Consider the following 25,789-nt stretch of genomic DNA (forward strand, 5'->3'; position numbering starts at 1 on the left):
AGGGACCACGAGGGTCATCTAGTCCAACCCCCTTTTTTGTGGGTTCGACACCCCCTTTTTCCCAATCTGGGGCGAACCTATGGCTCTGAAATTCAGAGTCTCGTGCTCTGCTGACTGAGCTATCCCGGCTAAGTAGAAAGCTAAGGCCTTTTGCATAGGCTTACAATACACTTTTGCATTTAGCTTGATGCCTCATGTTTCAGGATGGGCATTGAAAATAGGCTCCTGGGCTGAGCCCTCCCTCAGATGGAGCCATGCCCAAATCCAATTGCGGAGGGGGAGGGGAATTCACCAGCAAATCCTCCTGGTTTTTCTTTTATTTGTTTATTTGCTAACAAAATTGATATGTCCACTTGGGTGCAAGGTTGCCTGGGCCTCTAAGGCAAACATGCTTCCAAAATTCCAAACAGCTTATCTTCTCGTTTGACTTGCCACCCACACCCACTTCCTTACCCGAGATTGATTTTGAGGTTATTGTTTTTAAGGGATGTGGGGTGGGGGTAGGGGGAGGAGAGAGGAAGATGTGAAGATACTGAATTTAAGAAGCTGTTTGTAATCTGACCCTAGGCTTGCCTACCTGGGAGAAAAATCCCACTGAACACAAGGGGGCTTACTCCAAATCTTCAGGTTTTGGGTTTTTTTGTTTATTAAAGATTTTCTTGATTTACAAAAGTGTGTGCAATGTCTCTCTCTCTCGTATATATTTTTTCCCCATGTAATATTTTTACAAGTCGGTTTCATTTGTTGAGACATTGGGAAGAAAATGTCTCCTTAATCTGAAAAGAATTGTGCAAAATCTCTAGCACATGACACGGGGTCAGCCATTTTGGCATCCTCTTTGCCACAAACTCCCAATCCTACCTGCCCACCCTCCTTGGAACCTCTCCCCCCCCCTCTCTGTTCAGTGCCTGCTAATATGCATCTTTTACAAGGCAACTTTCATCCGCAAAGGCCTTTTTATTGTGCTCACAGTAAGCTCATCACACGATTCTTAACGTTCCCATTTCACAGATGACGGAACTGAGACTGAGGGGCTTCTACGAGCCCAGAAGGCATGGGCCCAGGAGCCCAGAGGCGAGATTTGAATCTAGGCCTCTCCCACATTGAAATCCAGCTCTCTAGCTTCCCGGGATGTGAGTGCCACCCTCTTCCCTGTGAAGCTGAGATCCCATCAAAGAAACGACTCACCTTGATAAGTTTGCAGCGGATCTGGGCCGAAACCATGTGGCTGTTGCGCAGGTTCCCCACACGGAACATGAGGCACAGTTTCCCGTCTCGCTTGGATATGACCGCGGCGCGGCTGAACATGAGGGTTTCGGCCCTCTTCTTGGGCTGGGACATCTTGATGAACATGCAGCCAATGAGGAAGGCGTCCACCACGGAGCCCAGAAGCGACTGGAAGAGGAAGAGCACAATGCCCTCAGGGCAGCGCTCGGTGATGTAGCGGTGCCCGTAGCCGATGGTGGCCTCCGTCTCGATGAAGAAGAGGAAGGCCGAGGGGAAGTTGTAGACGTTGGCCACACAGGGGTTGTGCCCGGGGCTGTGCCCGTGGTGCATGTCCAGGTCTCCTCGCAAGTAGGCGATCCCCCACCACATGGAGGCCATGACCAGCCAGGCCACCGTGTAGGTCAACAAGAAGATGAGCAGGTTCCATCGCCACTTGAGGTCCACTAGGGTGGTGAAGAGGTCCGTCAGGTAGCGGCTGTTCTCGCTGCCCAGGTTGCCGTGCTGGACGTTGCAGCGGCCGTTCTTGTCCACAAAGCGCTGGCGCTTCCGCCGCGCCGACGTGCCCACCACAGCTTGGTATTCATCGCCGAACTTCCTGCGCACCACTGACATTCTGGTGGTGAGGAGGAGAGCTTGCCCTGTTGGCTTAGCACGTCCTCCTTGCCTGCACTGGAGAGCAAAAATTGGACTAGACAGCCGTCTCCGCTGCACACCCAGGACTTAGATTTGTCTCCCCTTTTCTGGATTATCTTCTCGGTTTGCTGGGAGCCAGCTTGCTCAGTGCATGGTCTGGGCTGAGTGCTGTGGCAGGTGAGGTTGGCAGATCTCTGGGCTGGTGTTGGCAGGGAACCCACTTCCCTTGAGCTGGATCTGGACCTGTACGCCGTGCTGGGTAGCAGAAGCTGGACCTCGATGGCCAGACAAGAGAGCCCGAGTTGGGTTGGCTGCTTAGGTGGTCACTTTTGTATGCTTGTCATGACTGATGCCAGGATGCTGGCTGAGTTTGGGTGGTCCGTTTGCACGCTGGATGTGTGTGTGTGTGTTTCCTCGCTGGCTGCGGGTGGCAACACCAAGGTCCGGGCTGGCAGGGCACTACTGATGGTCACCCGAGGGGCTTGGATGGGCACCGATTCTGCCCGCAGGAACCGATTCCGACTTCCGCAGACCTTTCTGCCGCTGCTGGCGAGGGTCCTCCGGGTCTCTCTTGGTGGATGATGAGAACTGGCCACACCACACGTGGCTTCACTGCCTTGGGTTGGGATGTGTGGTCCACACGGGCTGCCCTCGAGGGATCCGGAGCTGGATCCTTTGGTTTTAACCGGGGAAAGCAGCCCCGCCCCCCTGGAAGCGGGTCCCTGCCCCCGGGGGCCTGCGCCCCGCTCCGGGAACCTGCCCCGTCGTCCCGCCACCTACCTCGGAGGGAACTCGCCACTCTCTTGGCAAAGGACGGAGCCTCCCCGACGCGTTGGGAGCGGCGTCTGCTTTTGCAGGAGCGGGTGGGCGAGCGCAGCGGGCTGCCTTCTTGGATCCGGCGGGCTTGAGCTGCCTGGGCAGCGGCGATCCGGAGGGATGGAGGAAAGGGAAGAAGGAGAAGAGGCTTTGCAGAGTCCTCTCTCTCTCTCTCTCTCTCTCTTTCTGCCACCCCCACCTTTTCTCTTTCTTCTCTCCAAGCTCCTTCCTCCAGCGCGCTGGGATCTGGAAACTTAAACCTCTGCGGAGGTCCTTAATTCTCCAGCGCATCCAGAAACTGGGCTGCTGTTGCTGCTGCTGCGGCGGCGAGGGCGTGCAGGCGGGCTAGCAGCTCGGAGGCGGCTGCTCGGAGAAGTCCCAGCTTTTTGCTAAACGTGCAGGAAAGCGGAGCTGGCGGAGAGGGTGTCGCCGCGACGCCGCCTGGCGGCCGCCGGAGCCCCTACGGCATTCCTCTCTGCGCGCCTCTCCCGGAGGCTCCTGCGCGCAACTACCATCTCTCGCGTCTGCCCGCGTCCCGGTCTTTGCGGCGGCTCCCCGCGCCCCGCGAGCTGGGGAAAGGAGCCCCTCCGGACTGTGCCGGCAGCTGCCGCTGCAAGGAGCCGCCGGCTAAGCGCGGGAGGCGGGCGCTTGCAGCGGGGAGTGGTTCAAGTCCCGCGTAAGAAAGGGGTCGAGAGGAGTTGGAAGGAATTAATTCGGATTGAGGTCTCTCTCCCTCTCCCCTCCCCTTCCCGCAGACGCAGAGCAGCGGAGACTGACGCCTGGGCTGGTGAGGTGAGAGGGGGCGGGACCCGGGGCTCCTCCCATTTCCTCCAGATCCCCACCCCAAAGGGGCTTCCCCCAAAAGAAGGAAAGATTGATGGGAGGTGGGGGTCGTGCCGGAGGATAAAGATGTCCAGGCTGAATGGGAGACCCAAGGGTCTTAGCCTCGCGAGGGAGTGCCTCTGAGCATGAGCAGAGTGACTTCCCTCATCGCCAGGCACCTCTAAGGGATTCTGGATCGAGTAGAAGGGCTCTTGCCCGAGGGCATCCGGGATAACCGCTTTGATGAAGCAAAGCGAGTCAGGGTCTGCTTCGTAAGGGGAGCAAGGGCCACCTGGATGGGAGTCTCGTATGTAGAGCTGGAACGCGACTTTGCAGGTCTCCTCGTCCCCCCCTTTGCTCAATGCAGGGTCTGCATGTAGGATACGTATTTGCAACTGGTCCTTGACAGACACCCATCTTGCTTAAAATAGCAAAGGAGAACCTCCCACCTCCTGTGGCAGGCAGTTCCGCTGTCAAACTGCTCTTACCATTAGGAATGTGCGTCACCTTGAGTTGGAAGACTCAGGGCTGGATATGTTGTTGTTGTTTAGTCGTTCAGTCGTGTCCGACTCTTCGTGACCCCATGGACCAGAGCATGCTAGGCACTCCTGTCTTTCACTGCCTCCCGCAGTTTGGTCAAACTCATGCTGGTAGCTTCGAGAACACTGTCCAACCATCTCGTCCTCTACTTGCGCCCTCCATCTTTCCCAACATCAGGGTCTTTTCCAGGGAGTCTTCTCTTCTCATGAGGTGGCCAAAGTATTGGAGCCTCAGCTTCAGGATCTGTCCTTCCAGTGAGCACTCAGGGCTGATTTCCTTAAGAATGGAGAGGTTTGGTCTTCTTGCAGTCCATGGGACTCTCAAGCGTCTCCTCCAGCACCATAATTCAAAAGCACCAATTTTTCGGCGATCAGCCTTCTTTATGGTCCAGCTCTCGCTTCCATACATCACTACTGGGAAAACCATAGCTTTAACTATACGGGCCTATGTTGGCAAGGTCAGGGCTGGATATACAGTACTCTAAAAAAATAATACAGAAAGACTCTGGCATTCTGTTCCCAAAGGTGTTCTGGAAGCCCACAAACATGGGAAAAAAATGGCAGCTCTCTCTCTCACCATTTGTCCCCCAGCCACTTGTATTTTCCAGCATACTGCTTCTGAACATGCAGGTTCTATTTAGCCAGCATGCTCGGAAGTGGCTGGGGAATAGACTTCTCTTCCACCAGTTCCTCGAATCCCCTTTGAAACCACTCTTAAGCTGCTGGCTGTCGCCACATCCTGAGGCAATGAATTCCACAAGTTAACACTCTGGCGAAGAAGTGCTTTCTTTTGTAAATCAAACACATGAAAGCAGGGTTTTCAAAGAGGCTTTGAACTCTGGTACATCTCTCTATAAAGACGGGGAGGGGGGGAATAATTTATTATATTGATAGCTCACTTCCCTACTTTAAATCATGCCAACATAGAGCATTGGCCAGCTGATCTTTATGAAATCTTGCTTGGGGGGGGGGCAGGGAAATTGTGCAAGTCCATTACAGTATTTGTTGCAAGTTTACACCTCCCTTTTCCAGTTCTTAGAGATGGCTCCAGAGTGCTATTTTTATAAGTTAATTGTTAGTATCTTTGCTGCACTGTTCTGTTTTAAGAAATAAATGCACTGGATTCTGTAGCTCTTCCATTTTGGCTCCTAAGAGTGAGCTTAGGTGTTGCATGCAATGCAGGCATAACCTGGCCTTGTGCCATAAGCAGTGGCGTAGCGTGGGGGGTGCGGGGGGGCCGGCCGCACCGGGCGCAACATCTGGGGGGGGGGCGCTCGCACTCGCAGCTCTCTGCCCCTACCTGGCTCACCCACTCTCTCTCACTGCAGTGCTGGCTGTGCGAATCTGATCCGAGCCGCCGGGTCGCCGCCCACTGTGGAGGGGAGGGTGCCAGGCGTGCGGTGCGGAGAGAGAGCGAGGGACTATCTGGGGGAGGGACAGGGCAGGGGGGGGCGCAAATTACTTGCCTTGCCCCGGGTGCTGACAACCCACGCTACGCCACTGGCCATAAGGGCCTATTCTATCCCTGCAAATCCACGTTCCCAAACTCACACAGATAAGCTGAACATGGAAAGGCCATTTGCTGGGGAGAACTCACAGGCGAGCAGGTGTGGTTAGCACCCAGGCTCTCCAGTTCTCTTTTGCAAATACCCCTCCCAATGTCATTCCCAGTCTCCAGCCAGTTTAGGAACCTGTCTCGAAGGAAGAAATCGAAAGGGCATTTGCAGGGCGGAGGTTCGGCGTGGGTGGGAGGGGTTAAGCATTTGCATGGGAGAATCAGCAGGGGCGGGGAGGGGTTAAGCATCTTCTTTCTGTCTGATTCTGCAAGTTGGTGACCCCACATTTTCCTGGTAGCTGGTTGTTGTTCTCCCCAGCACACGCAATAGGCCAAAATGGAAAAGTCTGGACTTAATCAAGGAGGTAGGAAAGGGAACCGGTAGCACGAATTACTGTGGGAGACAAATGTTAGGTACCTGCTCTGCTTCCCCTCATTCGCTGTGATTCAGTGGATGTAAATTGCTTTGAGCGTTGTAAACAGAAGAGTGGCTCATCAATGTTATGGCTACCTGAATAATAGGTGCACCCTGCTGTGTCTGTCTGGGCATATTGTCCCATTTTCATGCCTCCGTGACATAAGTGTGCAAGCTACACACACACACACACACACACACACACACTTTTGGGGTCGAAAGAGAGATTACAGCCTTCAAGCCCATGAAACAACCTTGCTCAGAATCGAGCTATTATTCTGACACTGTCTTTTGCTGTGACTTTAGTTATTTCTCTTGCCATATGTTGGGAGAGCAAGAAACACAGCCCCTCCTTTTGCTTGAGCCTAAAACTGTAAAGTCAGATCTTAATTAATATTCAATACTCCCCCCCCCCATTAAACCCCACACTCACCTCCCCAAAAATACTGTTCCTGATTGCCAGCCGGAGAGGTCCCTGGAGTGTGGAATCGGCTAGGATTCCCAGCGACTGTTTTCAATCTAATTTCTTTGCAAATCAAGCTGGTTCCTCTCTAGAGGGAACGCCGTAACAGCAAAGGATCAGATGAATTGGAAGGAACCGAACATGCTGAGAATCGGAGGCTTTCTGCTGTCAAGCTCTCCGAAAAGTGCCTTGCCATTTGGGGACTCACGTCCCTTTTTGTGGAGTGCTCAATTCAAACCGGAGCACTTTCTGGAGCCAGAAGTGTGGGACAGAAGTTAGACAAAGGAGATGCACATGTCATTAGAGCCGAGTTGCACTGTGGCTTCCACCTACGGTTATCCTTTGTGCTCTTCTGCGCGCTCAATTACTTGGCGCCAACATCTGTCAATTTCCTAATCAGAAGAACAGCTTGCATACAGGTGACAAGGCTGCAAAGCTCGTTCCTGCCTCCGCTCTTCATCTGCCCTCTGCCACCTTTCCATTTTAGCTCGCGGGGAGCGTTTTTTGCTTCCTGTCAACACCTGTTCTTATCTGCCCCTTTGAGCATATTGCCCTGATTTGCACCAGAGTTTTCTGGATCGAAATTGAGGAAAGCAAAAGCGAGGGGCCTCAAGCTTGCCAGGAATTATGTTGGTTTGGGCAGCCTTTATGTTAGAGGGGGCAGAACCTCAGTTATGTACAGTGGTACCTTGGTTCTCAAACGCCTTGGTACTCAAACAACTTGGTTCCCAAACGCCTTGGTTCTCAAATGCCAAAAACCCAGAAGTGAGTGTTCTGGTTTTCGAATGTTTTACGGAAGCCTAACATCTGATGTGGTTGTCAGCTATTGTTTCCAGGGTGCCTGCACAAATCAGAAGCCGTGTCTTGGTTTTCAAACATTTCAGAACCGAGTTCAACTACTGATTGATTGATTGATTGTGTGATTGTGGAAATGGATAAAAGCCCCCCATCCAAACAATGACTATCATCAGTGCAGGTAAGGAAAAAAAATACTTTTAATTTTTATCATCTACAATACTGTCTCTTTTATTTTATTGATTATTGCTTTCATTTGATGGATCAATGGTCTCGTTAGATAGTAAAATTCATGCTAAATTGCTGTTTTAGGGTTGTTTTTAAAAGTCTGGAACGGATTAATCTGTTTTGCATTACTTTCTATGGGAAAGCATGCCTTGGTTTTGGAACGCTTTGGTTTTGGAACGGACTTCCGGAACAGATTAAGTTTGAGAACCAAGGTACCACTGTATATATATTTTATAATAATCTTTATTAGTTTTCAGTTACAATCCAATAAAAGCCTCTTTATAACAATACCAATTTACCTGTATAATACAATTATTAATACCAATCGTTCAAATACCAAATTATATAATTTAGATAAAGTGCCCCCCATGTGTGCTAGAATTGATGGTTTGACAGTTTTCTTTATTTCTGCGTTCCAAAATCTTATTAATTTCAATTACATTCATAATAATAATCCCTTATACAACAACTGCAATATTAATAACTTCTATTCATGTTGACACGTTAAATAGTTAAGTATTTTTATTAATTTACTTGATTGGAGGGGTGGACCCGTTAAATTAAGACTTGACTTTCTCTGTGTTGGAAAGGAACATGGTTTAAATTATGAGTCACTGTTCAATGCAATTCAGCGGGATGCCAATGTACCTGCTTAAAGAGGAAGGAAGAAGGGAAATTAAGGCTTCCTAGCTTAGATCAATTCTCTGATGATGAGAATTGGAAAGAAATAAACCGAGAGCACATTGTATAGAGCTGAACATCATGTCCTGAAATTATAAATGGCAGAAATCAAATGCTGAACAGCTGCAGATATGTACAGGGCATCATTCTTAGGTTTTTTTTCATCAGTGGTCCCTCAAGAGAGTAGTTCCTTCAAAATGGTACAAGGTTATGGTTTTCATTCTGGTGGTTGTTGTTTTTTTCTTCCTCCAGTTTTAATATTTTATTTTTGCATTTTATTAAAGCGCAAGTCTGTTTGGACATAATAATGAAAACCACTTGGTTGGGGGGCGATTGCAATAATAATAATATCTGGTCTGAAACTCAAGCTCTTGTAACTTGTGTTTCCTGAATACGCCTAGCAGATTCTCCAAACGCAGCACAATTAATACAAGTCAACCTGACGGCACCAAGCGGCCAAATTTCCTTGCACAGACGTTTCCTGGTACCCGCCCACGTGGGCCCCCAAACCAGAAATAAATGGCAAACCGTCCGTTTAAAATTCCCACTCAAAATACCATCCAAGCCTTCATGACAACTCTAAACTGCTTAGGCTGAGGTTTGACTACGATCATGTGGCATGTAAATTTTGTTAAATAAAAAGAAAGAACTGTCGGTACACGCAGACTGAGACAAACCTCTCTGGGTGTCTTCCTTGTGGAGCGTAGCACAGGATGTTCATAAATCCAAAGATATATGCACAATCAAGCAGCAGAGTAAAGCAGGAACGCTGTGGCTCTGAGCTGTGGCATTCGAAGTAATTTATTAAGCAATATATACAGGACAAAGCAATCATGGCATCCTCTCACATCTTCTCCGAGAGAGAGAGAAAGTACAAAAGTACAATACAGTGGAAGAATAGAACTGGCTTCCGTTCTCACACTTTCCAAGCACAGAATGTAAACACAGACGTGTGATGTAACAACCACACATTCAGCAACAGGAGAATGAAATATGCTGACATCAACCGTGAAAACTGATTTCGTATATATTGGTAATCTAAAAGCTGGAATGCTTTAAATACCAATGCTTATTGTTTAAGGACATGATTGGTTAGAACTTGGGCCGCAATCCTAGCCCTTCTTGAATTCTGTAGGACTTGCTTCTGAGTAGGCTTGGTTAGGCTGTTGCACTGTTAGTTCTTCAAGTTTCCCAGTTTCTGGTGTTGCTGGATTTGCTTGAGGTTTTGGACCACCTTCACACAAGATAATTTCCTATGGGCATCTACATGCAGGAAAACCCGCAATGCACAATGGCAAACATATTATCCCATAGTTGTGGTGCAGGGAACCATGCTGTTCAAAGTGACCCTGGCGCTTGTGGATATTAGGGAGCTCACAGCTCAGAGGAGCAAGAGCACCCCTGAGCACCCCCCTTAAAAACATCTGTGTCAGGTAAACCAGTAATTATCCTTAAAAACAAGCAAGGAAGAGTGAGCTGTACTGTGGTCTTTCTGACTGCTGTTTATTCATTCATTTACTCTGTCAGTCACAGGTAAAAGGTTAAGTCCAGTCAAAGGCGGCTATGGGGTTGCGGCGCTCATCTCGTTTCCAGGCCAAGGGAGCCAGCCTTTGTTCATAGACAGTTTTCCGGGCCATGTGGCCAGCATAACTAAACTGCTTCTGGTGCAATGGAACACGATGACGGAAACCAGAGCTCACGGAAATGCCGTTTACCTTCCCGTCACAGCGGTACCTATTTATCTACTTGCACTGGTGTGTTTTCGAACTGCTCGGTTGGCAGGAGCTGGGACAGAGCAACTGGAGCTTACCCTGTCGTGGGGATTCGAACCGCCAACCTTCTGATTGGCAAGCCCAAGAGGCTCAGTGGTTTAGACCACAGTGCCACCCGTGTCCCATCGCACAATCAAAATTAACCTATTATTCTAGAAGACCCATACGGCAGACAAGCAGGTTTCTTGAAAGATGGCTCTTATTTGCAGTGTTTTGGAATGGTAAATCTCAAGACAATCTTTCTCCATAATCTGTTCTTCGTTGGAGAAGTCCCCCCAGTTTACTTGTTTATGGTGTGTATTGTGTCCCTGTTGTTGATTTTCAAACTTGGTGTAATTTGATTGTAAGGGTAATAAATGTTTAAAAGACATGGATAATAATGAAGAAAGCCAAACAGGATATAAACAGAGAGGCAATATAAGTGGAACACCACTTAGCCTGTGTGTTGAGATCAGCTTTGAAGTCCCTCTTATTCTCACCCGTAAGGTCGATTAGGCTTGTGGGCATGAGAGGAGGAGTGGCTTTTCAGCAGTGCCTCCACCTCTATGAAATTAAACTACTGCAGTTTGATTGGCCTCTTTGATCTCTTTTTTTGAAACAGGCTTCAAAAAACCATCTCTTCCTGCTTCTCTTTCTTGATAGCTTTGCAGCCTCCAAGCCACATAGGGCTTTGAAGGTTAAAACCAGCGGCAAGGATTGACCGTGGAAATGTGGTGGGAAGCAGAGCAGAATAGCTACATTTTTCAATGTATAAGACGATGCTTTTTGCTTTAAAAAATTAGGCAAAAATTGGGGGTCATCTTATACACAGATAGTGAATGCAGTGGGGGGACGGGACGTGTGATTAATGGCAGCAGCAAGCAGGAGATTGGCAGCGGCAATTGGGCGGTTGATTGGTGGCTGCGGCAAGGCCTGCTGGCAATTGGCTGTGGCTGCAGCAATTGGGCAGGTGATTGGCAGCTGTGGCAAGTGGGCAGTGGGCTGTTGGTGGTGGTGAGCAGGCAGACAATTGGTGGCTGCGGCGAGGTGTGCGATTGGCAGTGGCTGTGGCAAGGAATTGGCAGTGGCGGGCAGGCGGGTGAGTGATTGGCAGAAGTGACCTCCCCAACCCCCCCAAAAGCTAAACAACTTAATTTCTTAATTTTGGGTTTTAAAAAATAGGGGTCATAGGGGTTATACACGGGAAAATACGGTATTTATTATTTAGACAATTTATATACTGATAAATTACAATCTTCTCTAAGCAGTGTACAAGAAACACAGTGCAATGCAAATAATAGTTGCTTTAAACTATAAAATCAGAAAATGCTGGTTCCTGGCCTTATTCCACTGAGGCATTGTGGGAAAGTAAAATGGTAGCCCCCAGCAAGGGACCAGAAGCCACCATTGAATCTCCCTTCCCTGCATTGTCTCCCAGAAGAAAAAGAAGCATGAAAAGGGTGGCGGAGAGGTTGACTGCTTGCAGATACAGTCTCCGGTTACTGGGGAAAAGGCCTGGAGAGGAGGGGACTTCGATGGCTGGGCGAGGTGAGGACTTTCAGTCTTGGCAACTGATGCCTGGGGTAAGACCCACTAGAGAGGAGGTGCTGTCCTTGTTAGGCCTGACACTCAGTCAATTTTGGTTTTGCTCATAAAGAGTTAACTCCAACTTTGAGCAGTGTGATTTACTGCTGGCTTGCTCTTGGGCAGGGTGGTGCTGTGGGTTAAACTACAGAGCCTAGGACTTGCCAATCAGAAGGTCAGCGGTTCAAATCCCCGCGACAGGGTGAGCTCCCGTTGCTCGGTCCCAGCTCCTGCCAACCTAGCAGTTCGAGAGCACGTCAAAGTGCAAGTAGATAAATAGGTACCACTCTGGCGGGAAGGTAAATGGCGTTTCTGTGCGCTGCTCTGGTTCGCCAGAAGCGGCTTAGTCATGCTGGCCACATGACCCGGAAGCTGTATGCCGGCTCCCTTGGCCAATAAAGCGAGATGAGCGCTGCAACCCCAGAGTCGTCCACAACTGGACCTAATGGTGTTTACCTTTACCTTTTCTGCTCTTGGGCACAAAGATACTGAGCAATAGACTATCCCTTCACCAAAGCGCTATTGCTGTCTGCCACCTTTCATTGCTGTTTGCTGCCTCTTGTTGCCACCGTCAGAAGGCAGGCACCAGCTGGTCCTCTTTACACACCGAAGCTGGCTCTGATGATGTGTCTCATATACATAGGCTTTGGCACAATTTGGCTGCTTTCAGTTTGGCTGTTTTGTGTTTGGAGAGAAGCAGCGAGCCCAAAGCGCAAGGCTGCAAGTAGACTCCGCTGAGCAGGGGCGATTCCTCATCCTTCTGGGATCAGCCTTCCCTCTCTAAGCTGCACCCACATGGGGGAAACCCAGCTTTTTAATCCTCCACTTGGCTCCAGAACTGTTCTGCCTCCTTTCCTGCAACCGGTCGCTTGGCTGTTATCTCTGGCATGCAAGTTAAGCATCAGGATGACAACCAAGCCAGCATCCTTTTCATTGTGTAAGCGAACCCTGGGCAGAGAAGCAAGGCTTTGGTTCAGGAACCAGCTATTAACATGCGGCAAGGGAACCTCGCGGCTGGGATTTGGCAGAGCTCTTCTCCCTTTATCTTGGAATTGTCATTTGTCAAGCACCGAGCTGACAAATAAAAAGAAATGTTTCCCCTCTTTCCTGGTGAGCGTGCTGTCCATCTAAATAAGAACCATGACAATGGTGGGGGGGGGGGGGGAGAAAAGCAGGGGTACTGGGAAAAGGAGTGGAAGACAAATGGAGAACAATGATCATCTCTGATCTCAAGAGGATTAGCAGAATTGAGTTGGAGGGGATTAAGGACCCATCTTAGTCCAGCAATCCCCACCCTCACGGGGACAACTTCAAAATTGCCAAAGGTTTTTTTGGGGGGGAATCCACTGAACGAGTTTAACAGCTCTCTGCACAAGGAAGTTTCTCCTGATGCGTTGCCAAAACCTGCTTCCCTAAAGCCACTGGTTTTAGGCCTGCTCACCAGAGCAAGAAAATTATGCTCTTCCTCCATTTAAACAGAAGCTCCTGGGTTCTTTAAAAAGGCAGCCTCTTCCACCCTTCATTCTGTAGTGGTACTGAACCCAACAAGGCTTCTGGTTCAGGAGACCCATTGGCCAGGCCTGCTGTTTCTGCAGTCCCCATTGGCTGGACACACTTTTCCCTCCTCCAATCAGGAAAGGCATCATCTGTCAGGTTTCGGTGAATTCTGATCCTCCCTGCTCTCACGGCAGACAGCCAAGGAAGCTCTTATGGAGTCTTTGTTCAATATTCACAGCGAGAGGCCTCTGTAGACTGCCTCTTAGGTTCATGGCGTTGCTCCAACTGAGCTCCTTCCCTCTCCCTTCCTAGCAACAGCACTTCCCATTACAGTGTCCGCCAGGGGCTAATTGTCTTTGAGTCCTTCGCTCTTCCACTTTCAATGGACGCCGGGTTCAGGGAGAAGGGGGAGTCAGAAATGCTCTCCAGTGATAACGTATCAGCTGGCTGCTCTGTCTTTGTCTCCCCCTTCTCTTCTCCCAACACCTCCCAACTCTTCTGTTCACCTGTCTCTGAGCTATGACCTTCCTCAAACCACTGCTGTAATTCAGTACTGCCTCCTTCTTCTTTGGAGGGTTCAGCGGGGGGGGGGGTGTCTCCACCATTCCTCCTCAGTCTCGTACCCCTCAGTCCCAGTGGCGTAGCGTGGGGGGTGCAGGGGGGCCCGGCCGCACCGGGCGCAACATCTGGGGGGGGCGCTCGCACTCGCAGCTCTCTGCCCCTACCTGGCTCACTCACTCTCTCTCACTGCAGTGCTGGCTGTGCGAATCTGATCCGAGCCGCCGGGTCGCCGCCCACTGTGGAGGGGGGGGGATGCCAGGCGTGCAGTGCGGAGAGAGAGGGACTATCTGGGGGAGGGACAGTGCAGCGGGGGGCGCAAATTACTTGCCTTGCCCCGGGTTAGGGGGCGCAAATTACTTGCCTTGCCCCGGGTGCTGACAACCCACGCTACGCCACTGCTCAGTCCAGTCCCTGACATCATCTCAAGTAAGAAACAACAACGCACAGTTAGGTTTTGACCACATTTGGGTTTCACATGTTAACACAAATTGCTATGGAGCTTATGCAAAATAGAGCAAATAATAATTCGATACACATAAAAACATTCTACATACATATACAGTAGTACATCCAGTTGCGGATGGGATTCATTCCGGAGCTCCGGTCGCAACCGGAGGTGCCTGTTCTTTGCCCACACACATCACGATAGAGTGCTTCGGCACATGAGCGTGGCACAATGGAGCGCTACTGCGCATGTGCACATGGCAAAACCCCGAGATATACTTCTGGATTTGCTGTGTGCGTATCTTGAAGGATACATAACAAGAGGGGCACGTAAGTAGAGGTACCACTGTAAAGCAAAATGCAAACTCCAATTATATGATGAATGCCTGGTGAAATAAAAAAAGGTTTTCACTTGTCTCGGGATCCAAACCAAGAACAGAGGTGCACCCCTGTAATTCTGCAGCTGTGGAGCCACAATCAAGAAGCCCCTACTGTAGATCGGAGATAATTGCACCAGTTCCCAGAACAACGGGGCCTGGAGCAGAGCATTGTTAGTCAATGTAGGAGGGCTTTATCTAGCAGAAGGCATTTCCTGAGATAGGTAGGGCCCAGGACACATTGGGGCCTTATACAGTGGTACCTCGGGTTACATACACTTCAGGTTACATACGCTTCAGGTTACAGACTCCACTAACCCAGAAATAGTGCTTCACGATAAGAACAGAAATCATGCGGCGGTGGCACAGCGGCAGCAGGAGGCCCCATTAGCTAAAGTGGTGCTTCAGGTTAAGAACAGTTTCAGGTTAAGAACAGACCTCTGGAACGAATTAAGTTCTTAACCCAAGGTACCACTGTACTCCAAAACCAACACTTTGGAAACCAGCTGGTAACTGACACAGACATTTCAGCACTGGCACAATACGTCCTTGCCAGCTTAGCCCTGTTCAGAAGGAGGCAATGGCATGCTGTGCCTCTTTGACCTTTCTGGATGGTTTCCAAGGGTGACCCTATGGAAGACACTATTACTATACAGTGGTACCTCGGGTACAGTACTTAATTCGTTCTGGAGGTCCGTTCTGAACCTGAAACTGTTCTTAACCTGAAGCTCCACTTTAGCTAATGGGGCTTTCCACTGCTGCCATGCCGCCGGAGCACGATTTCTGTTCTTATCCTGAAGCAAAGTTCTTAACCTGAAGCGCTATTTCTGGGTTAGCGGAGTCTGTAACCTGAAGCGTATGTAATTTGAAGCGTATGTAACCCGAGCTACCACTGTACAGTCATAGCTCAGGTTACAGACGCTTCAGGTTGTGTTTTTTTGGGTTGCGGACTGCTGAAACCCAGAATGGGTTACTCCCGGATTTCGGCGGTCACGCATGCACAGAAGTGCTAAATCGTACTTTGCGCATGCACAGAAGTGCCGAATAGCAACCCACATGTGCGCAGACGCACCGTTGTGGGTTGTGAATGCTGCGGGTTGCGAACGTGCATCCTGCATGGCTCACGTTCGCAACCGGAGCGTCCACTGTACATGACAATAGCCAGGGCAGTAGTATATACAAATGGGGCCTAGAAAGAAACCTGTGGCTGAGTGAAGTGTTCTTGTCCAGGGTTCTGGCGAATCACTCCTTTCAGGCTTCTCTGTTCTCTTCCCACTCTGGGTGCTGCAGCACCACGGACAGCTCCTTGCAGAATCAACTCTAATCAGACTTTTGCTTCCACTAGTTTGCTGTTCTCTTGTTTTGCTTTTTAAAAGCTGCTCCAGAGCCAGGCGACCCCTTCCCTTTCTGAAAAGTGGGAAGTCTTAAAGGGGCCAGCCTCTCCTATGAAGCCTAGAACTGCACCTTCTCTCAGTCATCTCCTGCCTGGTACAATTAATTGTGACAAGCAAGGGAAGGGTTGAAGACCTCTCTTCCCATTCTCCTCTGCAAACTGCCCCCTCCCAGTACTCTTCTGCAGTGGAGGAGCTAAGCTCAGGCTTTTGGAAGTGGCTGTAGAACAGTGCTACATTGGTTGCCCTGTGGTCTCAACCACTGAGCCTCTTGGGCTTGCCGATCAGAAGGTTGCCGGTTCAAATCCCCACGACGGGGTGAGCTCCTGTTGCTCTGTCCCAGCTCCTGCCAACCTAGCAGTTCGAAAACACACCAGTGCAAGTAGATAAATAGGTACCGCTGTGGCGGGAAGGTAAATGGCATTTCCATGTACTCTGGTTTCCGTCACAGTGTTCCGTTGCACCAGAGGTGGCTTAGTCATGCTGGCCACATGGCCCGGAAAGCTGTCTGTAGACAAATGCTGACTCATCTCGGCTCGAAAGCGAGATGAGTGCCACAACCTCATAGTCGCCTTTGACTGGACTTTACCATCCAGGGATCCTTTACCTTTTACTTTACTCAAGCTGGTAGCCTGTGCAGCAGTGCTGGACCGTGAGCCATCAGTTGCCACTCCTGGCTGACTCCACCATAGCCCAGATTTTGTGGGATACTTCAGGGACCAAGTATGATAGCGATTCCTGGCACACTGGAAGGGGTGGGAATCATTGGCCCACCGTATCAGACAGCTTGAGAAGCACTACTGTAAACAATATGAAATTCAGTAAAAAAGACAACAGGGGCATTTGCTTAAAAAAAGTATTTTCAAATGGAAAGAGACACAAAAAGTACGTGTGCTGAGGGCAAGGGAAAAGAAATTTCTGAGCTATGGACTCAGCAAGAGCCAGGAAATTCATCTGAGTTTGCTCCTGTGCCTGAATAATAAGCCAGATTTTATTACCTGGTAGAGAGAGCTAAAAGCTCAGGCTGCATGTTTGTTCTCAAGAGAGCCGCTTACCTGTCGTTTACATGAATAGGGTACTTTGGCATTAACAACTGCAGCAGTTAGAGCAACCTGGCATAGGGTAGGAAGCTGTTGACTGATGAAAGCACAAGGCTATTATTTTCTCTTTCTAGAAATAGGGGGCAGGTAAGTGGCTGGGTCCTGCTAGCTTTTGTGGGGAGGGCTTTGATCTGATCCTTGCTAGCCAAAACCGTTAGCTGCAGCTCCCTAGAACTGTAAATTATAGCCTGTATAATGCATAGAAAGGAGGCAGGGAATCTCACCCCCCCCTCTTGCAACAGCAAGGGATCTCCCACATGGAAAGCACCCCTGAATCACAGGCATGGTGAAATTCTTTGCAAAAAAAAAGTGAGAGCAAAGCATGCTGTTAATATTGTAATTTAATGTCCCCATTTCTTCATGGGTGCTCTGCGATCTCTGAGAAATTAACCATGCAGCCACAAATCAAGATTCTCCGAAGGCAGCTAAACCACATTAAGATGTTATTCACTCATGCAATGTACACTGTCCAGTGTACCAGCAAGATGCTCTGGCTAATTCCACATTTTTTAAAATAATATTAAAAGCAATGACAACATGAAAAGCTGCCAACTTGGAAGCAGAATGAAGTTGCACGTTATAGACAATGCACGTTATAATTTGGGTTGGTGTGTACCCTGTCGATCTACCCCCTTTGCAAAGAATAAACATCGTTATGGCAAAAAAAGGAGAAAGAAACCTTTGTTCTCCCATCTAATCTGAAGGAGGAAGATCACATTGAAAGCCCCACTTTCCTTAATGTGACTTCATTAGCATTGAAAGGGAGTGGGGGGGGGGGAGAGAGATGCAAGCACTGGTTATGTAACCAGCAGGGAAAGTTTTATGCATGGAAGAAGCAGCAGCACTGCACAAAGTATACAGGGCATTTGCTGCTGGGCAGGCTCAAGACGTGGCTATGGCCATTTTTAGCGCATTGGCCAGCTGATGAAGAGCTGCAGAGAGGGAGCAGGAGGACAGTGGTAATATACGTAAAGCATTCTTTATCCTGAAAACGCAGTCAGAAATTCAAAAATTATTAACAGCTATTATTGTTGTTTAGTCGTGTCCGACTCTTCATGACCCCATGGACCAGAGCACGCCAGGCACTCCTGTCTTCCACTGCCTCCCGCAGTTTGGTCAAAGTCATGCTGGTAGTTTCGAGAACACTATCCAACCATCTCGTCCTCTGTCGTTCCCTTCTCCTTGTGCCCTCCATCTTTCCCAACATCAGGGTCTGTCCCAGGTAGTCTTCTCTTCTCATGAGGTGGCCAAAGTACTGGAGCCTCAGCTTCAGGATCTGTCCTTCCAGTGAGCACTCAGGGCTGATTTCCTTAAGAATGGAGAGGTTTGATCTTCTTGCAGCCCATGGGACTCTCAAGAGTCTCCTGCAGCACCATAATTCAAAAGCATCAATTCTTTGGCGATCAGCCTTCTTTATGGTCCAGCTCTCACTTCCATACATCACGACTGGGAAAACCATAGCTTTAACTATACCGACCTTAGATGACATTAAAACAAACAAACCAACCTTTCTCCTGAAAGCTCTAATCGGCATACCCTTTTACCGTCACAACAACCCAGTTAGGTAGGATAGGCAGCAATGAGTCAGAGTCCTCCCAGTTGGCTTGAATGTACCACCTGGTAGAAGCTGACATTTCCAGGAATTTTGGTGCACCAGGGCATTTTGGGAATGTCAAAATGTGGCTTTTAGGGCCTATTTCATACACTTGCCGGGACTCCTTGTGGGCTGAAAGGCAAGATTAAAAACAAGTAGAATTCTGCATTCAAAGAACATTGCCAGTGTGCAAAATTTATTGCATGCCTCCCTGCTTCTTCACCGACATTGCCTTCCTTAGACTTTTCCAAGTGACAATGCTGCAGCAAGAACAGAAACTGCACCCGGCAGGACTCCCTCTTTGTGCAACTTCCATTAGGCTTCCACCCGAGTCTAACTGACGTGCTTCCCTTTCCTCAAAGAATATGGATTGCAAACATTCTGACAGCTTGGTTGGGAGCATTCTGTGGAATCACAACAGCCGATTGGTGCCAGAGGCTTCACTGCCACAGGTGCAATACAATACAGGCAGAACAGAATGAGGAGGGGGTGTAGAACCTTTCCTGCTTCATTCAGGTGCTGGTTCGTGTCTGCTTGGGAATTCTGAGAGCAGCCCCTCTCCCAGCAGCTACTCAGAGTGGCGTTTGATGCTGCTTTTTCTGATGTGGTTACCAACACAGCTTTTGAGAGCCTACAGGCTCTCTGTGGAGCTCAGCTACTAATATTTGTGGAAGAAAGGAGGAGAAAAAAAAGGGGGGGGGAAGGGTCATTCTACAGTAAACAGCGGAAGAGAAAAGTGCCAGAGGCCAAAACAAACGAAGCAACAGAGACAAAAGACTGTAGGGAAGCACAACTCCAACCAAACATCGAAATTAAAACCAACATAATAAAAACACAGGAACAGTAAAAGAAAAAACTCGTTAATTTAGGAATGTTGGAGGCTGCTGGGTAGCATATCTGGTTCTTGGTTCATTTAGGTCAGTATTGGTTTCCTTGAGGAGCGGGGAATGCTTTTCAGTTTGAGGGCCACATTCTCTTGTGGGTAACCATCCGAGGGCCACAGGCAAGCGGAAGGCAGGGCCAGAAGCAAAAGTGGGCGGAGCACTGAATGTAAATATTACAGTCTGGCTAGTTTTGCACACACCCTTCTCTAGCCTCCATTCAGAAAAACAAGAGGGATTATTAGATCTCAAGCACATACAGTGGTACCTCAGGCTAAGTACTTCATTTGTTCCGGAGGTCCGTTCTTAACCTGAAACTGTTCTTAACCTGAAGCACCACTTTAGCTAATGGGGCCTCCTGCTGCCGCCGCGCCACTGAAGCACGATTTCTGTTCTCATCCTGAAGCAAAGTTCTTAACCCGAGGTAATATTTCTGGGTTAGCGGAGCCTGAAGCGTATGTAACCCGAGGTACTACTGTATTCCAGCCGGGCAAAAACACCCAGGGTGTGAAGGAAGGCCTGGGATGAATCTCAGGGACCAGGCGGAAAGGGCTACATTTGATGCACAAAAACCCCAGTCAACACTGCCAGCACCGTTTTAGGGTTTCACAGAAGGGACATTTTCAGCACTACTTAGAAACGGCTGGACCTTGAACCTACGCCTTTCTGTATGCAAAGCCACTGAGCCACCTCCCTATGTATTTCCCTGGGCTTCCAGCCAAGGAGGGTGGAGCGATGGGTGGAACCGACCCCCCTCCCTGTTCCATCTCCGGCGCTCCCGGAACGGCGGCGAGGGAATCCCCCAACTGAGCAGAGGATTCCTCCCGGCCTTGACGGTAGTGAGAGGGCCTCTTCTTCTCGGGCGCACCAGGCACCCCCGATACGCCACCCCACCCCGATTCCCTGTCCCGGGCGAGACAGGGCACGGAGCCAGAGGAAAGGCGCCGCAGTGCAAAAGTTATTAACCCGCCACCAAACCGCGACGAGGCCACGTTTACTCGGGAGCAAATCCCGCCGGGTCCGGGGAGGCTGACTCGCGAGTAAGCGTGCGCAGGGGAAAGCAGAGCAGTCCCCCTTTCCCCCTCCCCACGGCGGAATCAGGACCCTTGGCCGGCGAGAAGCAGGCGCGCCTGCGTCTGGGGAGGGGGGGTCTCCCTCTCTCCGCCGCTCGGAGGCGCAACTCCCGGGGCGCACGAGAGAGGAAGGAGGCCGGAGGAGAGCAGCGCCTGGCGGGCTTTCTGTTCCCGGCGCCGAACAAAAGGGGGAGGAGGACATGTGCAAAGGCGAGGGGGGGTGTTGTTGTCTCTCCTCCCCTCTCTCCCTCCCTCCTTCCTTCCCCACGAGTCCCATCCTCGCCGCGAAGCGCATGAGCGAGGCGCGCCCTGCCGGGGAGCAGAGCAGAGCGCAGCGCGCGCGCGCAGCCGGTGGACGCCGCCGAAGGAAGGGACCACAGCCAGGGCGGCCGGCGAAGCGCGGATCGCCGCTCCTCCTGCGGGTAACGTTGCAGCGGGGATCCGGACGGGCAGGTAGGTAGGCAGGCGGGCGAGCCAGGCGGCAGCGGCGTTGGGAGGAGCGGGGGAGAAAAGGCCGGGCCGAGCCGAGCGAAGCCTGGAGAGCTGCGCGCGCGCCCACCTGGCCCTCCCTCCGGACTCTCCTCCTCTGTCTCTTTCCTCCTCTCTCCCCCTACCCCCCCATGGGTTCTTGCACCTATCCGGCCTCCTCCCCGTCGCTCCAAAGGATAGTCTGTTTCTGTCTCTTCCCCGCCCCCAGGCAACGTTTAATTTGGAAAGGTGGTTGGTTACCTGGGTGTCCCCCATAGCATCTCTGCAGTTGGAAATCATTCGCTGTTGACCTGGGGAAATCCCCTGCCCTCTCTCTTGATCTGGAGGGGTCCCTTGTGGCGGGAGAGCCGTGACGCCCTGCTCAGAGATGCTTTCTCATGATGCCCTGGCATGACGCGGTAGTGCCGAGGGTAAGCCTCGCTACCACTTGGACCGCACGTCCGAGGGGCTGGACGTTGGCCAGCCTTCGTTCAGGGGAACGTCTCGTCCCGGAGGCCTCACTCCGGGAGTTACTTCGGCGAGCAGAGGGCAATGATTTCCTAGAAGCGTAGAATTGTAGAGGGTCATCTAGTCGCACCCGTTTCAATGCAATAATCTTTTGCCCAACGTGGGGCTCAAACCCGCAACCTTGAGATTAAGAGGTTCATGCTCTACCGCCTGAGCAGGCAGGCAGCTTGCAGGCCTGCCTGTGGGATGTGTTCTCTCTGTGTGGGGGATTGGTTGCGCTTACCCATGAGGCCCTCTGCATGTGCTCAGGTGTTCTTGTGATTTCTCACAACCTAGTTGGTGAGTCAGAGAGCAAAATGAGATGCGGTGTTCCTTGCTATTCGCTGTCTCTGTGCTCGTTTCACACACACATGTGCTGATGGGCTGGTGCAGGTTTTGGAGACCTGTGGCCCTCCAGATGTCGCTGAACTATAACTCCCGTCTTCCCTGGCTTGCTTGCTGCGACTGTTGGGAGTTGTAGTTCAGCAACATCGGAGGTGGGCAGAGATTCCCCATACCATTTAATACAGTGGTACCTTGGATTACAGACAATTCAGGTTACAGACGCTTCAGGTTACAGACTCCGCTAACCCAGAAATAGTACCTCAGGTTAAGAACTTTGCTTCAGGATGAGAACAGAAATTGCGCGGCGGTGGCACAAGGCCCCATTAGCTAAAGTGGTACCCCAGGTTAAGAACAGTTTCAGGTTAAGAACGGACCTCCAGAACGAATTAAGTTCTTAATCCGAGGTACCACTGTATACCGCTTCAAACTGATGCACCCAAAGTGGTTTAACAATCAATGCCTCTTTCCAGGGAACTCTGGAAAGTGTAGCTCTGTGAGGGTAATAGGAGTCTCCTAAGAACTCTCAGCACCTTCAACAAACTACAGCTCCCAGAATTCTTTGTGGGGAGCCATGGCTGTTTAAAGCGGTATCAAAATGCCTTAAATCTATGGTGTAAATGCAGTGGTGTAGCGTGGGGGGTGCAGGGGGGGCCGGCCGCACCGGGCGCACCGGGCGCAACATCTGGGGATTAGGGTTAGGGGGCGCAAATCCACGGGTTAGGGGGCGCAAATTACTTGCCTTGCCCTGGGTGCTGACAACCCACGCTACGCCACTGTGTAAATGCAGTCCTAGACTAATATCCTGTTCCTCACTGTGGCCAACCAGTTGCCTCTGGGATGCTGACAAGTGGGACCTGAGCACCACCACAGCCCTCTTGCCAAGAGAGTGGCTACTGCTTTGGATTGGCCGGGTGACCTGCCATTCTGATGGCCTGACCTATGAGATTCACCCAGGAGGCAGGAGAGGCTTTTAGAATCAGCTGAGGAGCAGAGACTGGCCCAAAGCAAAACCCACGATTCTGAGTCCATCAAAGAGAAGCTGCCTGTGCAAAGCACAGTGTGGGCCGAGGGCCAAGCCTTAAGCCATAGGACAAATGCTTAAGGCCAGCCAAATGCTTGTGATGGCAGAAGCTGGCTGTGCAGACTTCCAAGTAAACTTGGGAGCTGATGTTTGTTCAGTTTGATGGCATATTACCCCCACAAATGGATTTCTGGCTACATGCAGGGACTCTGGGTTGTCAGCACTGAGGACTGAAAATGGTGGTATATGTTTTGCTTTTTACAGTGGTACCTCAGGTTACATATGCCTCAGGTTACAGACTCCGCTAACCCAGAAATAGTACCTCGGGTTAAGAACTTTGCTTCAGGATGAGAACAGAAATCGTGCTCCGGCGGTGCGGCAGCAGCAAGAAACCCCATTAGCTAAAGTGGTGCTTCAGGTTAAGAACAGTTTCAGGTTAAGAACGGACCTCCGGACCGAATTAAGTACTTAACCTGAGGTACCACTGTAATTGGATCTTTTAAAAAATAAAATAAAATGACATTTTTTTTTATTAGGTTCCATAGTACTGTGTGTATTTAGCTGGCCTGTTTTAAATGTTTTGGAACTGCCCTGGGATATCTGTTGATGAAGGGCAATTTTTAAAGTGCAATACAATAAAATAACTGCATTAGAAACCACTTCTTGCTAGACTAAGGCTGCACAAACACTATACAGTGGTACCTTGGTTCTCAAACTTAATCCGTTCCGGAAGTCTGTTTGACTCCCAAACCATTCGACAACCAAGGCATGGCTTCCGATTGGCTGCAGGAGCTTCCTGCACTCAAGCAGAAGCCGTGTCAGATGTTTGGCTTCCGAAAAACATTTGAAAACCGGAACACTTACTTCTAGGTTTTCGGTGTTGGGAGCTGATTTGTTCATCAGCTAAGCTGTTTGAGAACCGAGGTACCACTGTACCTTCAAAGTGTTGTTCAAGGGTGTGTGTGTGTGTGCAGTGCTTTTTTCTAAAAAATGTTTAGGGGTACTCTCATTTTGACTGAAGAAAATCACCATTTTATAGTTCAAATTGGGAAAAATAAATACAGTCAACGGACAAAAGTACAAAGATTCACAAAATGTTTAGGGGTATACGTACCCCTGTGTACCCCCAGAAAAAAATGCACTGTATATATGAATGAAAGGAGAATTCCTGGGTGCCAAGATCCAGGTTTGGGACAAGTACTCTTGGGTGAGAGAACCCCAGTAGAGATTTAAAATCACAGAATATGCAGCAACATGTGGAAATATAGGCTGTTAGATTATTAATGTATGTCCTTGTGAGTTCCACAATTTCCCTCTTCCCCCAGCTTAGGAAAAGACCACACGTTTGGTAGGCTAAAAAAAAAAATACTTACAACCTCTTCAAAGGTCAGGTTCATGTGCTTTTCCATACATCAGTCAGAAAAGTTGCATAGGCAGTAAAACTTGGCTTAGTTGCAAAGTGGTGAAGTTCCTAAACTGTTGGTAAAGAAACTCAATAATGGCTTGTGAGAACCATGTGGTCTGAGCTTGGAGCAACCAACTTAGACCTCTTCACATGCTGAGCTTGATTACCTAGTTCCTGCTTAGGTGAGCTAAGCCTGGCAGGACAGCTTACTGCATGGTCTTAACCCTTTCATGCATAGAATCATAGACTGCAATGCAGTCCCTCATCCATTTTGAAACCATACCACTCCCCCCAAAGAATTCTGGGTATTGCAGTTTCCTAAGAGTTGTTGGGAATTGTAATTGTGAGGGGGAAACTACAGTGCCCAGAATTCATTGAGGGAAAGAAAGGTTGCAATGTGTACCCAGTGGCAGTCCAAGGTGGGCACGTGTCTGTCTCTTCTGCACCTTTTCAGAAAAGAAAAGGTTCTGGCTTTTGATTGTGTCGAGCCTGGAAGCAAAGGAAGGTCCCCTAGGGTGGAAGGTGCCTGATGCAAGGATGGTCCCACAGTGGAGAATCCAAGCCCCAAATCTCAAAGGGCTGCCCTGTGTTGTGCTTTGCTTGTCAACATCCTTGCAAAGTTCAGCTAGAGGCGTCTTGCACAGAGTGCCTGTATGCCGCTGCAGTGTGGATGGCAGAACATTTCGTACTGGTGTGTGGGAAGGTATTAGGACCAGAGCAGATGGGCAAAAGGTCTAGGCAGTCTTTCCCAACTTGGTCCTGGAATCATAGAATTGTAGAGTTGGAAGGGAACCCAAGGGGCATCTAGTCCAGCCCCGGTGCAATGCAGGAATCTCAGCTAAAGCATCCCTGCTGGTCGCCTCCAGCATTTTTGGATTCCAGCTCCCATCAGCCCTAGTCACCATGGCCAATGACAGGGGATTGTGAGATTTGCGGTCCAAAACACTTAGAAGGTACCAGGTTAGGGAAGTCTGGGCTAGTGGTTAGTGGCCTTGGGGTATAGCCATACTGGCCTTAATGTGATGGATCACCTCACTTCCTACCTACCTTCCTCTGCCTGAAGGTAGGAAGACAAAAAAGTGCTGAGCTGCCTGAGACGTGCGGCTCTATATACAATGTCTACTCAGAAGAAAGTCCCACTGAGTTGAATGGAGCTTCCTCTCAGGCAGGCAGGTTTAAGACTGAACGTGAAAACTCCCATTGAAAAATCACCTTCTATATAATAAGCCCTGCTGAATCCAGCTGGACTTGGGTAAACAATATTTAGGATTGTGGGGACCTATTTCTGAGCAAAGGTGCATAGTACAGCTATACCTTGGCTCCCAAATAAATCGGCTCCTGAACGATCAAAACCTGGGTGTGTGTTTTCTGTTTTTCAAACGATTTTTGGGAGCTGAATGTCCGGCGCGGCTTTCACAGCTTCCGATTGGCTGCAGGATTCTGCGCTTCGGTTTTTGAACGGTTCCGGGAGTTGGACGAACTCCTGGAATGCACTCTGTTCGAAAACCAAGGTACCACTGTGGTAGTAGTAGTAGTAGTAGTAGTAGTAATAATAATAATAATAATAATAATAATTTATTATTTATACCCCACCCATCTGACTGGGTTTCCCCAGC

General features: G+C 49.8%; 2 protein-coding genes and 1 long non-coding RNA gene across 9 annotated transcripts in view; 2 read left to right on the forward strand and 1 right to left on the reverse strand.

Moving 5' to 3' along the window:
* Window positions 1-3,436, reverse strand: part of LOC310661833 (G protein-activated inward rectifier potassium channel 1-like) — a 35,421-nt gene extending 31,985 nt beyond the window's left edge. The window contains exons 1-2 of one of the 2 annotated variants that reach the window (XM_083408329.1): window positions 2,474-3,435; window positions 1,189-1,728 (exon numbers count right to left, since the gene is read on the reverse strand). In XM_083408329.1, coding sequence (XP_083264455.1) covers window positions 1,189-1,605 — 417 coding nt within the window. In that variant the 5' untranslated portion in view covers window positions 1,606-1,728; window positions 2,474-3,435. Of the gene's footprint in view, window positions 1-1,188 lie in introns of both variants that reach the window. The other variant, XM_083408328.1, reaches the window with a different exon arrangement.
* Window positions 3,437-7,119: 3,683 nt separating this feature from the next.
* The window catches only part of LOC310661850, a 93,166-nt gene continuing 74,496 nt past the window's right edge, over window positions 7,120-25,789 (forward strand). The window contains exon 1 of the long non-coding RNA XR_014504141.1: window positions 7,120-7,705. This is a non-coding gene — a long non-coding RNA (uncharacterized lncRNA). The remainder of the gene's footprint in view (window positions 7,706-25,789) is intronic.
* MPP3 (MAGUK p55 scaffold protein 3) overlaps window positions 20,172-25,789 on the forward strand; it is an 80,114-nt gene continuing 74,496 nt past the window's right edge. For 3 of the 6 annotated variants that reach the window (XR_014504139.1, XM_083408308.1, XM_083408311.1), the window contains exon 1: window positions 20,679-20,849. The gene's annotated coding sequence lies outside the window, so the exon portion shown is untranslated. Of the gene's footprint in view, window positions 20,191-20,677; window positions 20,881-25,789 lie in introns of those variants that run through there. The other 3 variants (XM_083408310.1, XM_083408312.1, XM_083408309.1) reach the window with 3 other exon arrangements.

This window comes from Podarcis tiliguerta (assembly GCF_965153285.1).
Source record: "Podarcis tiliguerta genome assembly, chromosome: 13".
NCBI lineage: Eukaryota > Metazoa > Chordata > Lepidosauria > Squamata > Lacertidae > Podarcis > Podarcis tiliguerta.